We start from the raw sequence: 25158 nt of genomic DNA, 5'->3' as shown, positions 1-25158 counted from the left end.
AAAGAAGATAATGAAGGATTTGTGGTTGAATTCCAGTGATTGCATTGAAATTAATGTGGATAATCAGGCCGCTTTAGCAATATCTCATAATCCAGTTTTCCATGGCAAAACCAAGTATTTCAAAGTCAAATTTTTCTTTCTGCGGGTGCAACAAAGTGGCGAAGTTAAGTTGGTCTATTGCAGATCTGAAGATCAACTTGCAGACATGTTCACAAAACCACTTCAAGCTGGAAGATTTGAAGTATTAAGAAAGAAAATTGGAGTATGCAGCAGCAACTGATCCAAGGAGGAGTTTGTTGGATTATAATGTCTCAGTTGCTGTTTTCTGTTTTGGTTTTTTTTACTCTGTTTTCTGCTGTTTTATGTTCTGTTTTATGCTCTGTTTTACTCTGTTTTTTCATTAAAAAACAGCCAAGTTCAATTTAGTTATTTATTTAGTGTTTTTGCTATTTTCTAGGAAGTTAATAGCACGTTTATGTGCAGTTATGTGTTGCACGTACGTGAGCACTTTTTGCTTTGTTTAAGTTGTCCTGTACTTGACAGTTTCCTTTAGAACAGACGTATGTAAGTTTGTGTTTTGTTTCTCCGCGCTTCTCTTCCTTATATGAAAATATAGCTTCTGGTTTTCTATTTTCTTGTTTACTGTTTTGATCAGTAACAACAGAAACTGATAAGTTGAATGTGAGCAATTGTGAGCAATGCATATAGAGCTATGGCGTGGGATTTCTATGATTAAGTGCAATTGTATCCATTCTCTCAAGTCATTCTGTTAGGAAAGAGGCCTGTAATATTTTGAGGAAGACAAAACATTTTAAGTATGCTAACATCTGCAATTGAGTGTGCAGACCATACTAGTAGAATCATATGAAGATGGTGTTAGCAATAGGACGTCTTAAGAGTGTAGAATGACTTTTGCTCTAAAAGAAGAACAAACTATTGGACGCGATATATGTTGATAGCTGGATGCACGTTGCAAATGGCGAACAAGTTTTTAGACAAGGAATATGTCAATGTTTGAAAGGAAAAACTAGAGGACGTGTGATTGCCAAAAAGGATTGGAATGGACCAATAGAAGAAGAACAAAACAAATGACATGAAGTCGTCAATGAGCTTGGTTGGACCATGCAAAACTTTTACAAACTAGAGGGCATGTGGTCGTCAAGGAGTTTTGATGGATGGAATAGAAAGTGAACAGTCTGTAGAACATAAAGACGTCAATATGCTTGAAAGTGCCTAAATGTTGTAAGCAAACACTTTTGGGTGCGTAGAAGCTCAGATGAACCTGAATGCACAAGGTGTTCTCGCTTATAGATGGCGTATTGGTTCTGCTATAAGCCTCTACAATCATGAAGGGAAGACGCAGATTCTTTATCAATGTAATTTGAATTCAAATTGGTGCTGTACAAATGATCTTAGGTATTGGAATCCACAAAAAGTGGACTAGAGAAGATCAAAACCGTTTACCATAGTTGTGCAGGCAACCGAGGATGACAGGCAGCTATAGAAGCAGAATCGACTACTTTGGGAAAATCTCTCAATGGAGCTACAAAGTGAGTTACTGCGATTGTAGATGACAGAATCAAGGCTACTCGTAGGATTTGAATTTCAAATTGTCATTTGAGATCTCCTGGCTATAAATCAACCAACCAATTAGTAGATTTGGGGGAAAATGAATAAGAGTATTCTCTGAGTGTTCATCCTCTTGTTGTTCTTGGGTGTAGTGTGTAAATCTAATTGTCATTTTTTTTTTTCGATAGAAGTCTGAGGATTGTAATTAGAGAAAAGAGTGTGCAGTGTAGTGAAGATTGCTTGGATTTGCGAAAGTAGAGAGCTACAAGTAGAAGAAACATTTTCAATCGTGGTAACATCTTGAGGATTACATAGTGAATTCCAGCCTTGATTTGGGCTATTATGGTTGTGTTAGAGTCGGGAGAGTGACGAAGGTCAGCGGAATAGGCCAAGCAAATAGGCCTGAAGGGAGAAGACATAATTAACAAAGCTAGGCATGCATCTTTCTCCTAACGGTTATAAAACTTGTGTCATCGTGATAACCACATTCTATTCAGGGAAGAGAATAAATTATGACGAACTTATTGAATAAACTGTTTATTCCTAATTCTAAAAACCTTACCGCCGCCACTGTTGCATATCAAGGGATGATTGGTTCCATTTGGGCAATAGCACACAAAGTCTGTGTCTCGTGATCGTCCACATCGGCCTCCGCTTTCTTGACAACCAGTACAAGTCTCGTTAGTTATATCCCATTTTAACCGGAGCCCATTCTTCAACAATTCCTTGTAGTGGACATCTTTGATAGTTTGATGAGAGGACCCTCCCTTCAGTTGTACTATTACCTTTGAGAATGACTTGCAGGAGCAGGTTTCATTTAGGTGAGGGAAGGTGCCATTAGGAGGTAACGGAAAACAGGGGGGAAGTAACGCAACAGAGGAGTTGTACGTGGCGTTAGAAGGACAACTCACGGGGGATGTTGGGAAGGGAACAGAAAAAGGGCCGGTGCAGTTATAGAAAAACTTGAGTGTACGAAAAAGAGAAGTACTGCTGTTTAGGAAGATGTTCATGGGAGGGAAAGCCAAGGGACGAGGAACAATGCAAGAAGTATCCAATGGGCTTACTAATTCGATGGAGCTCTCCTTGTAAGAGATTTTTTTAACCGAGTATTGAGCATACGTAGGTTTTGTTCCTTCACAAGTGATATCGAATCCAGGGTAACCGCATAATTCTCTTCCTCCTCCAGGAATATAAAAGGGATAACTTATATTCAGACCCCCACAACTGCTGGGTTTGCAGTCTTCATATGATACGTCATCCAACGACGACATGATAGGATCTCCTAAGATGGAAATGAAGAAGATGCAGAAAGCCGTGCAAACTAAGTCTTGTGTTTGAGTGCAGTGTAGACCCATCCCGGGATTTCGATATGGTTCTAATCTCGAACATAAGAAATTTCTTTTCCTTTTTGGTATCAATGCTCTAGAGCATAATGAAACGGCAGGAAGAAGAGAGAGAAAAAGAAGGAGAAGCAGTTTGATTCCTCTAGGAAAGTGAAAAGAGGGGCCTTGTTAAAGGCAATTCCTTCTACTAGTCTTGTGAGATCAGCTGCTTAAACACGTCAGTTGACTTGGAAAGGGGACAAGAAGACTAGAACAAGAGACTTTTGAGAATAGGCAGGTGGAGACACTCAAGGGAGTAATGTCATCCATCACTTTTTTATTTTTTTGTCGGAATGTCGTCCATCACTTTACCTCTTTGATGATGATAGCTCGGTGAAATGTATAAACCTGCAATTAGCGAACTTGCACAAATCTTGCCCCAATTGACAAGTTATTCCAAGAGTTGACTCCTATTTTCACATTTTTTCCCTCAAGTTGGATCCTTTGCAAGAGAGGATAATGAAAAAAAATAAAAGATGCAGAAATTTTAATCTCCTGTTATGCTTATCAAAATCAAACAAAAAAAGCAAAATTAGGAAAATAAGTTCAAGACAAAAAGAAAAATCAGTGGGTCTTTGACAATTGGAGGTCTCCATTCAAAAATTAATTTCAAGGAAGTAGAGGTGGGAGTTAGTTCCCGGAAACAGCTGGAAATTCCATTAAACTAAATATCCTAAGCATAGGAAAATTCTAAATAAGAACCCGACATGAATATTTTTTCTCAAATAAGGACCCAAAATGAATTTTGTGTCAAATAAGGACTCGAAGTGGACCCATTGTTTCAAATAAGGACCCAAAATGAATTTTCTGTCAAATAAAGATATAAGGTGATCAAGTTAATCTCTATTGAGGACCTTAATTTGCCCATAGACATTTTCCGGCGATTAAAATAGGGGCAATTTTTGTCAGAAATTTGTGATTTGAAAAAAAGAGGGAAAATTCTAAATTAATTAAGTTTGGTTATTCATTTAGATGTTTATGTTTTCTTCTTTCTTCTCTCCCGCTACTCCTCAACCAAATTGCTACCCGGTTATCATCACGACTCAATTCTCGTCGCTCTTCACCTTGCTTGACTGGCAGAGAATTTAGGTCTTCGACTTTGTGGAGGATGGGTAAGAGGAATGGGGAGAACTTCGGTCTTTGACTTTGCAGAGGATGGATACAAGGAATGAGGAGACTGTAGAAAACCTAGGGTTTTTTTTTTTTTTTTTTTTTTAAGGATTTGTTAATTTTCCCTATATTTTTTTTGGACAAAATTTCCCAAACTATGGTCATTGGAAATGAATATTTGGCTGACCAGCAAGCTCAGGTTCTTATTTGGAATTGATTCAACTACTTCGGGTCCTTATTTGAGACAATGAGCCTTTAGGTCTTTATTTAATACAAAGTTTATTTCGGGTCCTTATTTGAGAAAATTAGTCAACTTCGGGTCCTTACTTGGAATTTTTCCTAAGCATAATGAGCATAAACAACAAAAGCTATCGGCTTACCCAAGAAAGATTATGGAGAGGATTTTGTCGACACCTCAATTTTAGTTAACTATTCAAGTATAAGAAATGCTTATGTGATTGTTTTAATTTATTGTGAGAATAATAGATTGTTTTGAAACACAAAAATAAATAAATAATTAGAAGTTGTTTTGAGCTCCATTTAAAAAAAAAATTATAATTCACAACATGCTAACAATTATTATGCTAACAAAGATCTTCAAGTATTCATTCTTGTAAAAGTAAAAAATTAAAAATATCAATAAAATAACAAAAATAAATAAATAATTACATGACAAATGAAAAAGAGATGAAAAGTGATAAAAAAAGAGAGGAGGTTTTCTCTGTCAGTATGGGCTCTTGAACCCTTTGAATAAACCTTAGCTCATATAAGTTATCTTGCGTTTAATTCTTCCGATCTCATTGGCGACATTTCCGAAACATCGTTGCTTGGATTTTCTCACTGTTTGGAGCTAGAAATTAAGCTTGATGAATGTGAGTTCAATATTTGTTACTCTCGGTCATAATTTTGCAATGAAAACAGGAACTGAGACTTCATACATCACCATTCTAAACTCTGAAATGATCGATGTTGAGTTGATTATTTATGTTAGCTCTTATTGTGATGGACTGACATGAATCGTTACTGCAAACTCATATATGAACTAAGCAACTAAACTGCTCACCATATGTTCGACAAAATGCCCAAATTGGGTCCATATAGATTAGTCCCTGATCCAGAACCTGTTTTGAGTCCATAATTTAATTTGCATACTTGGTCAAAGTTCAGATTCTTTTACTCATATGATGAAAGTTATCAGGCTATATTCTTTTTTCTCTTGGAAAACCAGTGCTTGCAAGAGCTTTTCTCGGGAAAATATCTGATGTCTCAAATAGAACAACAAATAAAAGCAAAGAAAAAAAAAGATTTAGAATATAGTCACAGCAACTGCAACGTATCGTGCGAACTGAGTTATGACTATAAGAAAACTTTAGGTGCCATGACGTACCAAATACACGATTGATACTTCTAGGCTTTCGTTCCACTTAACCAATCAACAAGCATGGGTGCTAATCCGACCACCACGGCTCTTTCTTGGAAGTGTCCACCTCATCGTCTTGAAATGATTGACTTTGGCATAATCAGTCAATTTTGTCATCGGATAATTGTCAAAAAAATTCTTGTACGTAGTCAATTAAAACATAAAATTAAATTCGTATCGTCAATTGGAAGAGGCCCCCTTATCAAGTTATGATAAAAGGTATATACCATGTTTTCCGATTCGTATCGTCAATTAAATTCTAACGCATATCTTTATCCCGATGTTTCATTGTCAATTCAATTTCGGCGTGCATCTTTGTTATAGATGTCGTGACGTCGATTAAATTTCGGCATTACATCTTTGCACCTTCTTGAGCTTTATTAGCAATTAAATTCTGGCACAATTCGTGCATGTGTATTGCTGTGGAAATTGTTATATTTTCAAGCCTTATTGTTGATTGAATTCTAGTCCGATTAGTTTGCACAACTTGGTTCGAAGTTCGAAATAAAGGGTTATAGTTATTTCTTATTTGCCTTAATATTTCTTGTCTAGAGTCATTACATAACCCATCTCCTCTCATCAAAAGCCAAAGAACAACTTTTAGAAAAGATGCTTCGTCGTCAATTAGAATTCGGTGAAATAGGAACTGTAGGAAGAAGATGAAGAAAAAGAAGGAGAAGCTGTTTGATACCTCACGGGAAAGTGAAAAGAAGGCCCTTGTTATTGGCAATTCCTTCTACTAGTCTTGCGAGAGCAGCTACTTAAACACGGCAGTTGACTTGGAAAGGGGACAAGAGAGCAGCTGCACACAGCAGTTGACTTGGAAATGGGACAGGAAGACTAGAACAAGAGACTTTTGTGAAGAGCTAGGTAGAGACACTCATGGGAGCAATGTCATCCATCACTTTACCTCTTTGATGATGATAGGTCGGTGAAATTCGTAGACCCGCAATTAGCGAACTTGCACAAATCTTGCTCCGATTGACAAGTTTTTTCAAGAGTTGACTCCTATTTTCACATGTTCCCCCAAGTTGGATCCTTTACAAGAGGGTAATTCAAAAAAATTAAAGACCTAGAAACTTTTATCTCCTGTTATGCTCATTAAAATCAAACCACATAAGCAAGATTAGGAAAATAAGTTCAAGAAAAAAAATCAGTGGGTCTTTGACAACTAAAGCTCTCTATTTGAAAATTAATTTGATTTAGTTCCTGGAAACAGCCAAAAATTCAATTAAGGTAAATATCCTAAGGATAATGAGCATAAACGACAAAAGCTATCGACTTATCCAAGAAAGATTCTGGAGAGGATTTTGATGACACCCAAATTTTAATTGACTATTCAAGTATGAGAAATGTTTATGTGACTATCCTAATCCATTAGGAGTATAACAAACTGTTTTGAACCACAATAATAATAATAATAATAATAATAATAATAATTATTATTATTATTATTATTATTATTATTATTAGAAGTTATTGTCATGTCCACTTCTCAAAAAATGTGTAAGTCACAACATGCTATATTATTCTTACAGTAGGCACAAAACTATTATGTTAACAAAAATCTTTAAGTATTCATTCTTGTAAAAGTAAAAAAAAAAAATTAAAAATATAAATATAATAACAAAAGTAAATAATTAAATACATGACAAATGAAAAAGAGACAAACAAAGGAGGTTTTCTTTTCCGGTAAACCTTAGCCATATAAGTTATCTTGTGTTTAATTCTTGCGATCTCAGTGGTGACGTTTCTGAAACATTGTTCCTCGGATTTTCTCACTGTTCGGAGCTAAAAATTTAGCTTGATGAATGTGAGTTCGTTTTGTTACTCTCGGTCATAGTTTTAGAATGAAAACAGGAACTGAGACTTCATACATCGTCAATCTTAAGTCTGAAATGATCGATGTTGAGTTGATTATCTATGTTAGCTCTTATTGTGATGGACTGACGTGAATCGTTACTGCAAACTCATATATAAAGTAAGGAACTGAAGTGCCCACCACGGGTTTGACAAAATGCCCAAATGGAGTCCGTATAGATTAGTCCTTGATCCCGACCTGTTTTGAGTCCGTAATTTGATTTCCATACTGGGTCAAAGTTCAGATTCTTTTACTCATATATAAACTAAGCAACTGAAGTGCCCTCCCGGAAAACCAGTGCTCGCAAGAGATTTTCTCGGGAAAATATCCGACGTCTCAAATAGAGCAACAAATAAGAGCAAAGGGAATAAAAAAACAAAAAAAAGATTTAGAATGTAGTCACAGCAACTGCAATGTCATGTGCGAAGTGAATACGGCTATAAGAAAACTTTAGGTGCCGTGACATACCAAGTAGACAATAGATACTTCAAGCCTTCCGCTCCGCTTAATCTATCAACAAGCACGGGTGCTAATCCAACCTCCACAGCTCTTTCTTGAAAGCGTCCGCCTCGTCATCTTGAAATGATTGACTTTGGCATAATCAGTCTATTTTGTCACCGGATAATTGTCAAAAAAATTCCTTGTACATAGCCAATTCAAACTTAAAATTTTTAATTTTGTCAATTTAGTTTAAATTTTTTTGATGATTTTATAATATAGTCCATCAAACTAATTTTGACCAAAAAATCACTAACATGATAGTCCAATCAATGTTAGTTGTTTTATGAGACACAGTTGGCACAAATATGAACAATTCTTGTGATTTTATTAAATTTTCAGAATTTGTTCTTTTTGTCCCTTTCTTTTCTTTGCTTTTCTTGTTTTCTTTTTTATTCCTTATTTTCCCACTGGTTGCCGATCGCCAACCATGGGTGATGACCACAACAACCTCACCCTTGCCCTCGCCCCAATATAATGTTGGGAACATATGGTGAGGGCATTATGGCCCTCACCTATAGCCATCGACTGACGTAGAAACAAGAAAAACAAAGAAAGAAAAGAAAAGGAAAAAAAATGATAAAAAAACCGTCTATGTTAGCAATGGATATCTTGATTGCAATTTCAGTAATTTTTAATCAAAATTGATCAGATGAACTACATTGGAAAATTATCATAATGTTTAGCATTAAATTGACAAAATTGAAAAAAAAAAGGACTGAATCAACCACTGTACAATAGGTTTAAGACTTTTTGGACACTTTTCCCATTGTATTGACGTGCTGATAATTTGTTTTAAGAAGAAACACACATGTTTATATAGTCTTGACGTTGCTCATTTGTTGTGATTCGGTTTTTAAATCAAGATGATCGTGGAAAAATAGTTATCAAACTATTAAGTTTGTAACATAAACCAGAAACCAGTGAAATTAAAAATATAATCAATTCTAGGTGGCCTTGCCATCATGTTAATTTAGCTGCATAAGATGCAAATTCGTGTTAAGATGCTTTCTACAAGTAATGACGTGGCTTTATATAACTTCTATCAGCTTTAGCATTGGCATCACACGTTCAACAAATACAATAAAATTTTCGGAAGTATTCTCACGTATCTTGGTACACAAGTTGTTCCTTGCGTTGAAAGGCTAGATGTGCTTATAGCACGATCTTAAATTTCACACGGCCATGGACATTGAAGTGGTTGGTGATGATCTTGATGGAGAAGACAAATAGGGCTTGGGAGGAACTTGCAAACAGTCAACACCACCTCTTAGCATATCCACCACCTCACTCATTGTTGGCCTAATTGAAGGATTAGTCTGTATGCACCACAAGCCCACTATTACCATCTTCTTAGCTTTCTCTTTGTCTCCTTCACTTGTGACATTCTGCAATCCTAACTCTTCTTGAAGTTCAAGACGCTTGTGAATCCAATGCGGGAAGTATATTTCACTTGTTCTCTTTGCTCCGGTCTTTATATTTTTCCTTCCACCAACCATTTCGAGCGTTGTCATCCCAAAGCTATACACATCAGATTTTTGGGATATTCCTCCAATGTTCCTGCAAAATACTTCTGGCGCGATAAACCCCGCAGTCCCTCGTGCGCCAAGTAGTGAGATTGTGCTCTTCTCTTGATGGCATATCTTCGCAAGGCCAAAGTCAGAAATCTTGGGGCAATAGTTTTCATCGAGAAGAATGTTGTGCGGCTTTATGTCGAAGTGTAATATTCTTGAGTTGCAGCCTTTGTGCAAGTATTCAAGCCCTTGAGCTATGCCTAGAGAGATTTGGTACAAGGTGTCCCATCCGAGGTGGCCGCAACCTAGCTTGAAGTAGTTCTCTTCGTATATGAGTTTTCCAGAGATCCATTGGGCATGTATTCATAGACAAGGGCCCTTTTGGTTTTGTGAAAGCAGAAACCTAGTAGTTTAACAATGTTGACATGGGAAGTTCTGCTCATGCTATTTACCTCATTGATGAAGTCTTCACCATCTTCTTTTAGTTTGCTTAGAATTTTCACAGCCACGAGATGTCCATCTGGGAGCTTCCCTTTGTACACGGACCCATAGCCTCCCTCACCTAGTTTTTCTTTGAATGAGTTGGTCATTGTCTTAATGTCAGTGTAAGAATACCTTGTTGTTACGAGAATTCCACGATTTTCGAAATTGACCTGAAATTTCATCTTTCTGCTCCCTATGATCATGGATTTCTGCTTGGAAATTTTGCATTGACAAAGATAGGCTAGGACTATAATAGCGACGCCAAATGCACTGATTGATGCACCTGTGTAACCAAAGGACATACAGAGCATAATTAGAGATAATCATTTTCCTGGGGTTTTAATAGTCCTACTTTCCGTTAAATACTGTCCAAATGTCTACATTTTAATTCGTAAGTACTCATAAGAAATTTGATTTCCTACTTACCAAGAGCACCTTTTTTCCGTAAGCTCATAGTTTTCAATTTCCCTGCGACATAAAAGCAATAATAGTCGGAGAACTTTTATTAAAAAAATATAGATGATACAATTCATATAGCTCCGCATGCATCATCCTCCCAATAGTTATAAGATTCATATCTTCATGTTAACCATATTCTATTCAGGGAAGAGAATAGTTTATGACGAATTTATTGCATGAACCGTTAAATTCCTAATTCCAAAAAACCTTACCGCCGCCACTAGAGCAGTCCCTGGGATGAATTGTTCCATGTGGGCAATAGCACTGAAAGTTTGTGTCTTGTGATCGTCCACATCGGCCTCCACTTTTTTCACAACCAGTACAACTGGTTGATAAATCCCACTTTAACTGGAACCCTTTGTGCAACAACTCCCTATAGTCGACATCTTTGATAGTTTGATTAGAGATATTTTCCTCCAGTTGTACTGGTACCGCTGCAAATGACCGGCAGGAACCACCTTGTCGATAGAAGGTGTAGTTTGGAATCAACGCAACAGAGGCGTTGTATGTGGCGTTAGAAGTACAATTCACAGAGGATGTATTGAAGGGAAAAGAATGGTCGGTGCAGTTATAGAAGAATAAAAGTATAGGATGACGGGAAACACTGTCCTCTAGGAAAACGTTATCGGGAAGCCGGGAGAGGGGGCGAGGAGCAAAGCAGGAAGTATCCCTTGGGCTTACTAATTCGATGGAACTCTCGTTGTAGGAGATGCTTTTAACTGCGTAGCTCCCATACGTAGCCTTTTTTTCCTGACAAGTGATCTCAAATCCAGGGTAACCGCATAAATTGCTTCCTTCTCCAAGAATATAAAAGGGATAGCTTAGGTTGAAATCATCAGTGCCACAGTTGCGGGGTTCGCAAGCTTCATATGATGATGACTCGACGTGCTCTTCTAAGATGGCAATGAAGAAGATGTGCAATGCAATGCAAATTACCTCTCGTGCGGAAGCACAGTGTAGACCCATCCCAGGATTTCAATATGGTTCTAGTTTGGAAATGAGAATTTTCTTTCCTTTTAATAATTGAAATCAAAGCTAAAGAACGGAATGGAATAGTATGAAGAAGAAGAAGAAAAAAGAAAGGAAAGTTGTTTGATTCCTCATATGAAAGTGAAATGAAAAGCCCTTGTTATTGGCAATTCTTTTGACTAGTCAAGTAAGATCAGCTGCTTAAACACGGCAGTTGACTTGGAAAGAGGACAGGAACAAAAGACTTTTGAGAAGAGTCAGGTAGAGACATTCAAGGGAGCAATGCCGTCCATCACTTTGCCTCTTTGATGATGATAGATTGGCGAAATGTATAGACTTAGTAAACTTGCACAAATCTTGTCCTCATTGACAAGTCATTCCAAGAGTTGACTCTTTTTTTCATGCATCTCCTCAAGTTGGATCCTTTACAAGAGGATTGATGGGTAAAAAAAAAAAAAAAACAGAAAATTTTATCCCCTGTTTGCTTATTAAGATTAAACCAAATAAGCAAATTTACAAAAATAAGTTTAATAAAAAAAACAAAATCAGTAGGTCTTTGACAATTAGGCGTCTCTGTTGGAGAATTTCTCTGTTGGAGAAATTCCAATATTCTCAGTCGAGGCCCATTCACAGCTATCAATTTGCCCGAAAAGTTTGCAGTCTGCGAGGGAACCCACGAGAAAAAGTCTAATTGAAACTCATGATAATGCCTACTGCCTAGTGTGGAATTCATTTTGTTGGCCCAATTAAGTAAAAGAAGGGAAAAGCCCGTCCCTCTTCTCTCTCTCTCTCTCTCTCTCTCTCTCTCGACTAAGGGCGAGACGACGCAAACGGGCGTGAGAAGGAATGCTGAGCGAAGGAACATCGGGAAGGTTCCAGAATATGGAAGTGCTCCGGTGCTTTGCAGTTGACTGAGAGCTTCGAGTGGTTTTAACCTCGCTCATCCAGAGGTTGCTTTCAGTTTCCAATTCTGATCATCCTCATCGCTGCTTCTCGCTGCCTGCTACCGCTGAGAATTTCTTCACAACTACTCTCCTGACGTCATTAGCCTTCGTCGCCTGTCGTTTCTGGGCATTCCAGATTTGCGCCTTTCCTGCTCTGCTTCTCCCTGTTCCACGGCCGGGAAATTCGTGGAAGTTATCTCGCGTTTATATCTTCAATTTAACTTCCGATCCTTTTATCTGGTCGTGCCCCTTTCTTTGTTCTCGATGTTTGTGGAGGCTGTGGCGTGCGTATGTTCATAATTGTGCGACATCCTTATATTAATTCAGATAAGGTATCGTCTGCTTTGGCACACCTCACGTTTTAGTACTTTGGGTAGACATTGTCATAGGAGATCACTCATCTTAATATTACTCTAACCTGGACTTGCTTAACTTTGGAGTTCTAAAGCAAAACTTGTCGTTATGTTTGAAGGCACTTTCATGAGTTAATTTCAGTTTCGCTCTCCTCTTGTTCGATATATAGTTTGGTTCATTTATGCCCTTTTTGCCATCCTAGAAGCCCACTAGTAACCACTCATTATCTAGACCCCCTAGTCTCATCGACTATTCCTTGCCCTCATCGAATTGGGCTATTACAAACCTACCAGCTTTTGCATGGTTTGTTCGGAATCATACACTTACTACTAGAGGGGTGCTGCTCTAATATCAAAAGATCAAAATATGTTATATCTTGAATTCTATAGTGATAGGGATAAAACATGGTCATCCTTTCACTGAAAGGACACGGTCTTTATCGAAAGCCCTCTTGTACCATCACCGCTAACTAAGGAGCCTGAAAAAAATTGAGAAGAAAAGAGATGGGCAACCATATCTTAATACTAAAAAGATCAAGTAATATATATATATATATATATATATATATATAAACATGTCAATTGTCCACATCTCAAAGCCCTAAAAGTGGCTTCAATGAAGTTTACGTTATCATGTAACACTTAACCTTAAGTAGTACAAAGTCTTAGAAGTAGCTCTCACGAGAATCGCATCACCATAGCACTTAGCCCTTGATCAACACATATTAGTAGTACAAGGCTATATAGGTGGCTTCCACGAAGTTGTTGTTTGTCTTAACCAATGTATATCAATAATATAAAACCCTAGAGATGGCTCTCATAGGACTTGAGTCACCATGTAGCGCTTAGCCTTTTGCTTATAGACGGGCCTCCACTGTTTGTTATGCACGCAAGTAGACAATGCTGGTGAAACCAAGATGAAGAAAAACTAGAGCTTAAAGCTACTAGTCAAAATTTGTAGAAGTCATGGTGGACTTCGATAAAAATGGATAGATTGAGAACTGGCAAGCCTGTATGGAAGGAGATCAATGACATGTAAATGCTACAGCAGGACTTGTTTATTCAATTCTTAAATTCCTGACGTGGAAGCTCAATTTGACTGGGATGCTTCTTATTTACATTTCAGTCATTCGTCAAACTTTTAAATTTCCATACTTGCTCAAAGTTTAGATTCTTTTCCTCATATGTTGAACATTATCAGGCAATATTCTTATTTCGCCTGACCAACCAGTGCATAATAAGAGCTTTCATTGGTAAAATAGTTAACGTCTCAAATAGAACAACATATACCGACCAAAAAAAAAAAAAGAGCAACAAACAAAAGCAAAGAAAACAAGATTTAAAATGTAGCCACAGCAAGTGCAACATAATGTGTGAATTAAATCACACCTAAAAGAAAACTTTTGGTGCCGTGACATACCAAGTACATGATAGATACTTTTAGCCTTTCGTTCCACTTAACATATCAATAAGCAAGGGTGCTGATTTAACCTCCACAGCTGAATCTTGAAAGTGTCCACCTTGTGTCTTGAAATGATTGACTTTGGCATGTTCATCAATTTTGTTGGCGGATAATTGTCAAAATTTCCTTGTATATGTCTAATTCAAACTTAAAATTTTCAATTTCGTTAATTTATTCATCAACTATACAAACATCTTTTAATAAAGTCCATTAGGTCGATTATGGTGGAAAATGGCTAAAATGACGGTCTAGTCAATGTGAACTGTCTTACGTGACATAGTTGATGCAAATGTGAACGCTTTTTGTAATTTTTTAAAATTTTTAAAATTTGTTATTTTTTTTTTCCTTTCCTTTACTTTCCTTTTCTTGTTTTTCTCTTTTTCTTATTTCCCTACCAGTTGTTTGAAGCCAGCCCCAAGCAAGGGCCGTGACACCCTTGCCTTTGCCTCACCTCAATATAACATTTGGAACATCTAATGAGGACATCATGGCCCTCACTTTGAGCAAGATGTGCAACCCAATGTGAAGTAGCACTTGCGCATGAGCACATCATAGAACCATGACCATCCTGACACTTTACACGGGGTTTCCAGGCTTCAAACGAGAGAGGAAGATTTTCCGTTTTCCATTGATGCTCTACAATGCAGCAGCTTTGAACTTGAAGGGAAGGCCTTCTTTTTGGCAATTCATGCACAATGATAAAGGTAGGGACACCCAACTGAAGACTTGAAGAGACTCTGATTGGCAATTCCATAGACACGCTAGTTGACTTGGAAAAGAGGACACGGAAGACTTGAAGAGACTCTGATTACATGAAGGTAGGGACACCCACTGAAGATTTTTAAGTTTTGGGTCCGTCGTTGGTAATTGTAATGCCATCTGTCACTTCCCTCTTGATGATGATAGGCTGATGAAAAAGTAAAACCTCCAATCGGAAAACTTCCATCCTATCTTGCCCCTATTGACCAGTTACTGAAAGACTTTTTGACGACTATTTCTTTCCAAGCAATTACAGGGTGACCCTCACATATTAAAGCAAATAAGCAAGACAAGGAACAAAAGAACAAAAATAAAATAAAATTGGGTCTAACCACAATTGATTCCATAAAAAAGGTGAGATTCTACATAGAAACACAAGTTGTGAAATGAAAAGAATAATTATAAAGGGCAGGGAAAGAAAGCAGATGATTATAGAAAAGGTTCGTGAGTAGCAATAGGAATTGCTCAGTCAGATCAGAGGCTGATTAGCCTTTAAGGGGCTCCTAGATCCATTTGGTAAGTCTCTTGAGAAGATGTAAGAACTACTCTCTGAACAGTTAACATTAGTGTTAGTGGTAGAAAGGCAGTGCTTGAGCCGGTGATTATATCAATTGAAGTTTTCAAACCGATACCATCACTTGGAGCTTATTTGGTGCGAAATGCATTTATGGAATGTCTGCTAATATTGTCAAGCAATGCCACAAGCTGATCACATGCTTAAGAGAACGTGCCTAAATAGAAGAAGAGTATAGTAATACAAGAGCAAGGGTAATAAACAGACTAGAGTCTCGCTAAATGTATAGAGAATCCCTTCTTGCCTGTGATTAAGACTCCTAGCACTAGCCATTAAAACTATATACAGTCTGGCCAATGTCTTATATTTGCGCCGCTTGCATGGATGTTTGGGGGGTACAAATTTTTGCCAAGAATCTAATGGCAGTTAAAGAGATAACCAAAAGTTCTGTTGCACATTGGATAGGACTCGTACTCGAATATTTATTTCTAGACCTGTCCTCCTAAATAGGCCTGCCTTACCAATAGAGAACCAATTGTGTTTGTAATGACCCGATCTTGCGAGGGATGGGCCAAGAGCACACATTATGAGGATGGTGATGGGGACAGGAATGAATCGCATTCCACATCACTTGAGGATGGTGAGGTGATGTGCCTTATAAGGTGTGTCACCATTCTTAATTACCAATGACACATTTTAAAATCGTGCATGTTCCGGCCCAAAGTAGACAATATAGTTGGCAAGTGGGGTCATAGGTCGGCCCTCATAATGGTTATAGAGCCAAGCCCAGTCGGAAGTGTGTGGTCTGAGGACGAATCGGGTTAAAGCTGGTGGCTCTGTAACAACCCAATCTTGCGAAGGATGGGCCAAAAACACGCCTGTGAGGATGGGCTAAGCTTTAGCTCAAAGTGGACAATATGGTTAGCTAGTAAGGCCAGAGGTTGGCCCTTACAGTATTTGAACCATTGATCGCATTGGAACTATTAGCAATGAGTATTCTCCTTTCTCTCTTATTCAATTATTGTGAAAACACCAAAAAAAGTTAAAATTGAGATTATCAATTGATTGGAGAGAACAATATAGTTCCCTTTAAGTAATGGATTGATGAGTGTTCTCCTTTCTCTCGTATTCAATTCTTGTGAAAACACTAAAAATTATATGGCCAAGTCAAAATTGAGATTATCAATTGACTGAGATTAAGCTCTACCTATTATTAGACCTTTATTATTATCTTTATTTCGATTATCACTCATCATATTTGGTTTGGTATTGCGACCGACTTTGAAAGTCATGATGATTTTACTGAGGAACCCACTTATCGAAATAATTCTTATTTATACAACATCGATTGAAACATAGACAAACTTAGATTTACGCTTCCAAGGATCCAATCTCCTGATCCCTGTGGAAAGGGAAAAGAGTGGGGGCGGATTAGTTTGAGTGAAGAGAACTTTATATTGAACATCGACCCTAACAGCCATCCCCATCTTTTGTTTTTTTGCCCCCATGCTCACTTCAGCGAGAGACCTGATATACATGCTCTCTCATGTCAAGTCACCATGGTCATAAGCTTGAATGATTGTATCACAATAGTTCAGTATAAGTCACAACCAAGCATAGAGAAAGTCTGTGAATACTTCGCCATAATAGTTATCTATGTGTTGAATCTGCTCATGTTTATATGCCTTCTTTTTTTTCGCTGACCGATATATTTATGTGTCATGTTGGATACTTTTAATGGAGTACGAAACAACGGATAAACTAAGTAACCTATACAAGGTTCAATATCATGGGCAAGCTAGATTGACAAAAGTTCTTTATTACCATGTCCATACCTTAAAATTTCGACCCAGTCTTTAAATCAGTAACGTCTCATTATATGTGACTGCTCACTTGCATTCAGGGTGCCTAAAGTATGTGACTAACGGCTACGTGGATAATCCGACGATCAACACCAAGAGCAGAACTGCCGCTGCTACCCCATTTTTCAGTCACAGAAACTGGAGAATGGGTCAACTGCATATCCTTTGGTAGCTGGGAATTGTCATAATCTGGGGAAGATGGAGCAAGGACACTTTCACTCTCATCCGCATCAACAAATTTGTCCGCAGCATTCTCATTGCATGCAATCGCCTTCAGTTCCTCCAAAACCTCATCCATTGGAGGCCTCATTTCCTTGTCCTGTTGCAAGCACAGAAAAGCTTACTCGACCACCGAAGTTGTCATCTTGTTAATTTCGCTATCTGACTCAAATCCTAGATTTGGGTCGATCAATTCCCCAAAATTGCATTTCTGAATCTTCTTAATAGCAAAGTCAGCCAAATTAATCTTGTCCCTTTCTCTACTTAGGTCCACAGCTGGCTTGGATGATACAAGCTCAATCAAAACAACTCCAAAGCTATAGACATCACTCTTCTCTGTGAGCTGGTAGCACCAATGGTACTTGGGGTCCACATAACCTGGAGTCCCTTGAGGAGCTCTTAAGATATAAGAGACATCACTGGGGAGTAGCCTTGAAAGGCCAAAATGTGCAACTTTAACCTCAAAATTCTTGTCGAGAAGGATGGGGAAAAGTGCCAAAAAAAGTCCTAAACCTTTTTTATTTGTGCCAATTTAGTTCTAAATATTGTTTTTGTACCAATTAAGTCCTAAACATTTTTACATTGTGTCAATTCAGTCCTTTTCGGCCAATTTTGGTCGGATTTTGTTGACTAGACGCCTGCCGACTGACCTAGCATCATCGGCATTAATGTGGACAACTTTCAATAATATTTTAATTTTTTGAATTCTTTTTTTTTTTTTTTTTTTTTTCTTTTCCTCTTCTTCCTCCAGTCGGTCGCCGAACCTCGCCGATCGCCGAGGCAACAATCGAGGTCGACCTCGCCGGCCACCTCACCGGTGGCTGCGAGGGCGGCCTCGCGCCGGGCAGCGAGGGCAAGTGAACCTAGGGAGAGAAGGGAAAGGGTCAAATCTAGAGGATAGAGGACCTGCTGTTGCTGCCCTGTCGCGACCATCGCTCCCTACGCCGCCTCCACCCCCTCCTCGACACCGTCGCCTTACTATCCTCACCAAACCCCGAGCCATGGGCGACCGACTGGAGGTAAAAAAGAAAAATAAAAAGAAAAAAAGAAAAAAGAAAAATATTAAAATATTATTAAAAGTTGTCAACGTCAGCCGGCCGACGTCTAGTCAGCAAAATCTAGTCGAAATTGGCCAGAAATGACTGAATTGGTACAACGTAAAAAGGTTTAAGACTTAATTGGCACAAAAAATGGTTTATGACTAAATTGGTACAAATGCAAATGGTTTATGACTTTTTTGGCACTTTTCCCAAGAAGGATGTTATTTGTTTTCACATCACGGTGGACAATGTCAGAAGCGTGGAGGTAAGCCAATGCACTAGCAGTCTCTATGGCTATGCCCATTCGGATTTGCCAAGGCAATGTAATAGAAGACTTTGCTCTCTGGCCGTGGATATGATCGGCAACAGTGCCATTGTAGATGTACTCATAGACAAGTAGAAGCTCACGGCTGTGGCGAGAAGTGCAACCATACAGAGACACAAGGTTTTTGTGTTGCAAACTGGTTAAGATCTCTACCTCATTCACGAACTGCTTTACCCTTCGGTAGTTACGTTCATATAGGCGCTTTACTACTACTTCCTGCCCATCCCAAAGTTTTCCTGTTAAGAACATTGTAGAAAATGTCTTTCAATTGAGGATCGCTTGGAGGAATAGTGAAGGAACATTTTCTCACCGTGGTGAACAGTTCCAAAACCTCCGTCTCCGAGTTCATTGGAAGCAGAGAAGCTATTCGTGGCTTCTTCAAGTTCGGTACGGTTGAAAATGGGGACTTCAAAATAGACATTGCTCTCTTCCATGTCTGAATTGGACTGAAAATATGAGGCGCCGTTTTTCAAATGGAAATTCAAAGAAGCATTCATCATCTTCAAGTGGATCATGTAGGACAAGAAGATGATGACCAAGCTTCCGATTCTGATTCCAATACCTGATGCACCAGGAGATAATTTACCTGTTTCCCATATAGGAAAATGCTTTTGACTTTTGTGTCGTTTCCTAGGACATATGGATTATGTTGGCTGGAAGCATGGACCGAAAGTTGAGCTCTTATGATGAAGTAAGAAGATTTTGGTACAACCAACTTTGATTTTATCAGCACTGTGGGATTGGTTTGCAGTAGAAACCAGAAAGGATACTTCTGTAGTAAGATGATCCTGTTTCTTTTGTTTTATCATGTCAACGGGTGAGCAGATTGTCCTCGTTATACTTTGGTTTGTTCAGGTCAGCAGAGCCAATATGATAACTAGAAAAAAGGAAATTACCTAGTCCATCCACCAACGTCCTTTTCCTGCATCAAAGTTGAGAAAACAGATAGGTCAATTGAGGGAAGGGATGACAAAATGGCATCCATAGGGTTCATAGATCAGCTTTGCATACTCGGATGAATAGAGAACATAAAGGGAAAAAATTGTCACAGCCCGTACTTTCATCCGAATCCTATTTCATATAAAATTAATGCACAACCTGAGAATGGCAGCAAGTTCTCAATATTATGAGTAACTTATATTTGCCATTAAAAATGAGGTGTGTCAACTATTTGTGCAATTTATTGGTAAACAGGAGTCCTATATATTTAACGCACTGAAATGAGAAGTCAGTTTCCCTATTATAAAATGCCTATTCTAAAGTAGGAATCTGCAAAAGTATTCATGAGGGTGCACCATGCAAAATGGTAACTTAGCATAGAAAGAAAACTTGTATACCGATTGGGTATTATCTCACCGAAGGAGATCCAAAATGGGAAGTGGAAACTGATAGGTTAAATGTGAGAAATGCGCATAAGAGCTATGGCGTGGGATCTCTATGGTTAAGTGGAATTGGATCCGCTCTTTCAAGTCATAATGTTAGGAAACATTTCTATGATATTTTGAGGATTACAAAAGAAGTATACTAGCATGTGAAATTGAGTGTGCAGAAGATATCTTCTCTACATACATTTTTATGAAGATAGTATCAGCAATAAGACATCTAAGGGTGTAGAACGGCTTTTGTTTTGTAGCAGGCGACCAAGTTATTGGACATGAGATATGTTGAAGAGTGGATGACACTGCAAATTGTGAACAAATAATTAGACAAGGTATATGTCGATGTTCAAAAGGACCAAGTGGATGGTGAACAAACTGAAGGACGTATCATCATAAAAATTGTTCAGATGAACTAATAGAATGTGAAAGAGCTAGAGGACAAGAAAACATCAATAAGCTTGGATGGACTTTGCGAATGGTGAACAAATTAGAGGGCGTGTAATCATTGAAGATTTTGGATGGACCAAGTAGAAGTTGAATGGTATACAGAACATTATGATGTCAATTCGCTCGAAGGTAGTTATTGGAAGGAGAACAAGCTTGGGCATGTGGAAGCTTGGATGGACCTGACTACAGAAGTTGCTCTCACTACAGTGGACTAGTGGTTCTACTACAAGCCTCTGAAATTCTAGAGAGAAGATACAGACTCTCTATCAATTTGATTTTAAGGATGACTTGCACATTCGATTAAAGTTCAGGGACTATATTAAATAAATTAAAAGTTCAGAGATCATATAATATATCAAGTTAAAGTTTAAAGATTTTTTTTTTTTTTTTTCGGTAAGTAAGTTTAAAGATTTTTTTTTTTTAAATTCCTTTAAAAAAAAAAAAAAAAAAAAAAGGAGCCTATGCTCTGAGTGTCCATCATCTTGCTGTTGTTGTGTGTCGAAGCTGTTAAACGAGAATTCTATTTCTTTGTAGAAATTTGAGTGTATGTAATTAGAGATTAGAATGTTAAATGTTGCGAGGATTGCTTGTATCTGTAGAAGCAGAGCTATATAAAGATGGGATCCTAACATCTCAAGGATTACACAGTGAATTCCAGCCTTAATTTGGCCTTTAGAACTGAGAGTGGAGTAGGCCACGTGAGTAAACCGGAAAACAGAGATGATCCAATTGATAAAGCACGGCGTGCATGACTTTTGTTTATAAGATTCGTACCATGATAATTTCCACATGCTGTTCAGTGTTCAAGGAAGAGAATAATCTATGATGAACTTATTGCATGAACCGTAAATTTATAACTTTAAAAACCTTATCACCTCCGCTATTGCAGCTATTGCAGTCCTTGGGATGACTGAATCCATGTGGGCAATAGCACAGAAAGTCCATGTCTCATAATCGTCCTCATCGGCCTCCACTTTCTTGATGGGAAAATTGTCCAAAAAGTCCTAAATCTATTGCACTTTTGCCAACTTGGTCTTAAATCTTTTAACTTTGCCAATTGAGTCCTAAACTTTTTCACTTCTTGCCGATTCAGTCCATCTGGCCAATTTTAGCCGGAAAATGCTGATGTGGATGCCGGCGGTGCCACGTAGGACTGTTGGTGCTAACATGGACAATTTTTAATAATATTTTAATATTTTGAATTTTTTAAATTTTTTATTCTTTTTTTCCTTCTTTTTTTCTTTTTGGCTTTTTCCTTGGCCTTTCCCGGTGGCCGGCCACCAACCACAGGCGACGGCCGGCCACGGCCACAGGCCACGGCCGGTCGGCTGGCCTCACCCACCACAGGCGAGGCTCGGCCAAGCAAGGAGGAGCACCGGCGATGGGAGCCCTCACCCAAGCGCAGCTCGGCAAGGGTCACTTGGGCAAGGCCGCCTTGGCCCTGGCAAGGACTGGCCTCGCCAGATCTGGCGAGGGGAGCCCTCGCCGGGGCTTGCCCTTACCTGGGCGAGCATCGCCCGCCTGCACCAAATCCGGGCGAGGCCGGCCCTTGCCCTTGGTCGGGCGGCGTTAACCTGTGATTGGTGGCCGGCCGTCGCTCGCTCGGCCAGGGGCAGGGCTAATGCTCGCCCGGCGAGGGCGAGCCCCGAAGGGCTCCCTTGCCAAATCCGGCGAGGTCGACCATCACTATGGCCAAGGCGGCCTCGCCCGGCGAGGCCGCCCGGCCCGGGGGAGGGTCAACCTCGCCCAGGTGACCCTTGCTGGGCCATGCCTAGGTGAGGGCTCTCCTTGCCAGTGCTCCTCCTCGCCCGGCGGGGCCTCGCCTGTGGCGGGCAAGGCTAGCCGACTAGCTGTGGCCGGCCACCGGAAAAGGCCAAGGAAAAAGCCAAAAAGAAAAAAAAAATATAAATAATATTAAAATAATATTAAAATTGTACACATCAGTGCCGGCGGTCCTACGTGGCACCGCCGACATCCACGTCAGCATTTTTCGGCCTTTTAAGACTACAAGAAGTGAAAATATGTAAGACTCAATTGGCAAAGTTAAAAAGTTTAAGACTGAATTGGCAAAAGTGCAAAAGGTTTAGGACTTTTTGGATAATTTTTTCCTTTCTTGACAACCAATTCAACTATTTTTAGTTAGTAAATCCCATCTTAATCGGAACCCTTTCTCCAACAACTCCTTGTAGTCGACATCTTCGATAGTTTGATTGTAGAGCCATCCCTCCGGTTCTACTGGTACCCACGTAAAGAACCGGCAGAATCCACTTTGTGGACGAGGAAACGTCGCATTAAAAGTAAAGCAACGGAGCCGTTGTATCTGACGTTAGAAGTACAATTCGGAGGGGATGTTGGGAAGGGAAAAGAAGCGTTCGTGCAGTCACCATAGTCTATAAAGAGAACCACAATTCTTTAGGAAGACGTTTTGGGGAAGAAAACCGAAGGAACGAGGACCAAAGCAAGAAGTATTCCGTTGGCTTACTAAATCGATGGAACTCTCGTTGTAGGAGATGCTTTTAACTGAGTAGAGACCATATATAGTTTTTTTTCCTTCACAAGTGATGTCAAATCCAGAATAACCGCATAATTCTCTTCCTCCTCCTGGAACATAAAACAGATAATTTATGTTCGAATGGTGATTGCCCCTACAATTGCGGCTTGACTGACTACATATGATACTTCATCTTACCGTGATGCGACAGGATCTTCTAAGATGGTAATGAAGAAGATGTAGAACACTGTGCAAACTAAACCTCGTGTGTAAGTGCAGTGTGGACTCATCTCGGGATTTTGATTTAACTTTAGTTTGGAACGTATGGAGTTTCCTTTTTTCTTTTCTGTGGGATATCGATGTTGTGGAATGGGATCAAGTAAAACGTATGGATTTTTTTTTTTCCTTTGGGATATTGATGCTGTGTGATTTCTGACGTGAAAAGAAGGCCCTTGTTATTGGAAATGGAAGAAACTATGTGATTTTTTACATTAAAGTGAAAAGAATGCCATTGTTATTGGAAATTTCTACTTAAACACAGCAGTTGACTTGGAAAGGGGACAAGAAGACTAGAACAAAAGACTTTTGAGGAGCCAAGCAGATACAATCAAGGGAGCAGTCACCCATCACTTTACCTCTTTGATGATGATAGGTCGGTCAAATGTGTAGACTTAGTAAACTTGCACAAATCTTGCCCCCATTAACAAGTTATTCCTAGAGTTGACTACTGTTTTCATATATGCCCTCAAGTCGGATCCTTTACAAGAGGATAATTATATAAAAAAAAAAAAAGATCTAGAAACTTTTATCCCTCGTTATGCTTATTAAAATCAAACCGAATAAGTAAAATTAGAAAAATGAATTCAAGGAAAAAAAATCAGTGGGTCTTCAACAATTAGAGGCCTCTGTTTGAAATTTAATTTCAAAGAAATTGCAGCAAGAGTTAGGTCCAGGAACAGTGGGAAATTCCAAAAAGGTAAATCCTAAGTACAATGATCATGAACAACAAAAACTATTGACCTATCCTAAAAAATTTCCCGATAAGGTTTTGTTGACATATAAATTTTAGTTGACAATTCAGGTATTCATTTTTGTAAAAGTAAACAATAGAAAAAAAGCAAGATAATATCAAAATTAAATGAATAAATAAATAGATAACAATGAAAATGAGATGAAAAGTGATAAAAACGAGGTTTTCTTTTTCAGCACAGGCTCTTAAACCTTTTGAATAAACCTTAGCCCATAAAAACATTTGGATCCGATTTGTGCAATTCATTTATTAGATTCAGCATTTGGGCTTATTAATTCCAAGCCTATGAGACCAAGGCAAGACGTTCCGCCCATTATTCTCAGTGGAGGCCCATTCACCCATCAATTCGACCCTCATTTTTTTCTCTCACGTTCGTTCTTGAACGAGCAAGGATGAGACCACGCCGGCGGGCGCGAGAAGGAATGCTGAGCGAAGGAAAATGTTCCAGAAGATGGAAATGCTCCGTTCCTTTGCAGTGACTGAGAGCTTCGAGCGGTTTTCAACCTCGCTAGTCCAGAGATTGCTTTCAAATTCCTATTCTGATTACCCTTATCCCCGCTCGTCGCTGCCTGCTACCCCTGAGAATTCCTTCACTTCTACTCTCCTGACGTTATTAGCCTTCGTCGCCGTCGGATTTACACCTTTCCTGCTCTGCCTCTCCCTGTTTCACGACCGGGAAATTCGCGGAAATCATCTCGCGTTTATATCTTCAATTTACTCGGTGGTGAAATTTCTGGGGAAGTCCTTGCTTGGATTTTCTCACTGTTCGGAGCTAGAAATTAAGCTAGATGAAGATGAGTTCAATATTTGTTACTATTGGTCATAGTTTTAGAATGAAAACAGAAACTAAGACTTGTGTCAATCTAAAATCTGATATGATGGAGGCTGAGATGAGGATCTATGTTAGCGCCTATTGCGATGGAATGAAATGGACCGTTTCCCTAAACTCATATATAAACTAAGCAATTAAACCGCCCGCCATATGTTCGACAAAATAACCAAATTGAGTCTCAGTTAAACCACCCACCATATGTTCGACAAAATAACCAAATTGAGTCTGTAGAGATT

The 25158-nt window shown here is 38.9% G+C and overlaps 1 protein-coding gene and 2 pseudogenes across 2 annotated transcripts in view; all 3 read right to left on the bottom strand.

The window, feature by feature from the left end:
- LOC104435472 (LEAF RUST 10 DISEASE-RESISTANCE LOCUS RECEPTOR-LIKE PROTEIN KINASE-like 1.1) overlaps window positions 1-2780 on the bottom strand; it is a 92031-nt gene extending 89251 nt beyond the window's left edge. For both annotated transcript variants that reach the window (XM_039307905.1, XM_039307904.1), the window contains exon 1: window positions 2132-2780. In XM_039307905.1, coding sequence (XP_039163839.1) covers window positions 2132-2579 — 448 coding nt within the window. In that variant the 5' untranslated portion in view covers window positions 2580-2780. The remainder of the gene's footprint in view (window positions 1-2131) is intronic.
- Window positions 2781-8853: 6073 nt separating this feature from the next.
- LOC120290961 lies at window positions 8854-10090 on the bottom strand (annotated as a pseudogene).
- Window positions 10091-17205: 7115 nt separating this feature from the next.
- LOC120290766 lies at window positions 17206-19258 on the bottom strand (annotated as a pseudogene).
- Window positions 19259-25158: the final 5900 nt, after the last annotated feature.

Source organism: Eucalyptus grandis, chromosome 2 (genome assembly GCF_016545825.1).
Source record: "Eucalyptus grandis isolate ANBG69807.140 chromosome 2, ASM1654582v1, whole genome shotgun sequence".
Taxonomy (NCBI): Eukaryota; Viridiplantae; Streptophyta; class Magnoliopsida; order Myrtales; family Myrtaceae; genus Eucalyptus; species Eucalyptus grandis.
Note: the sequence above shows the minus strand (reverse complement) of the source record. Positions and strands in the feature narration are given on the sequence as shown.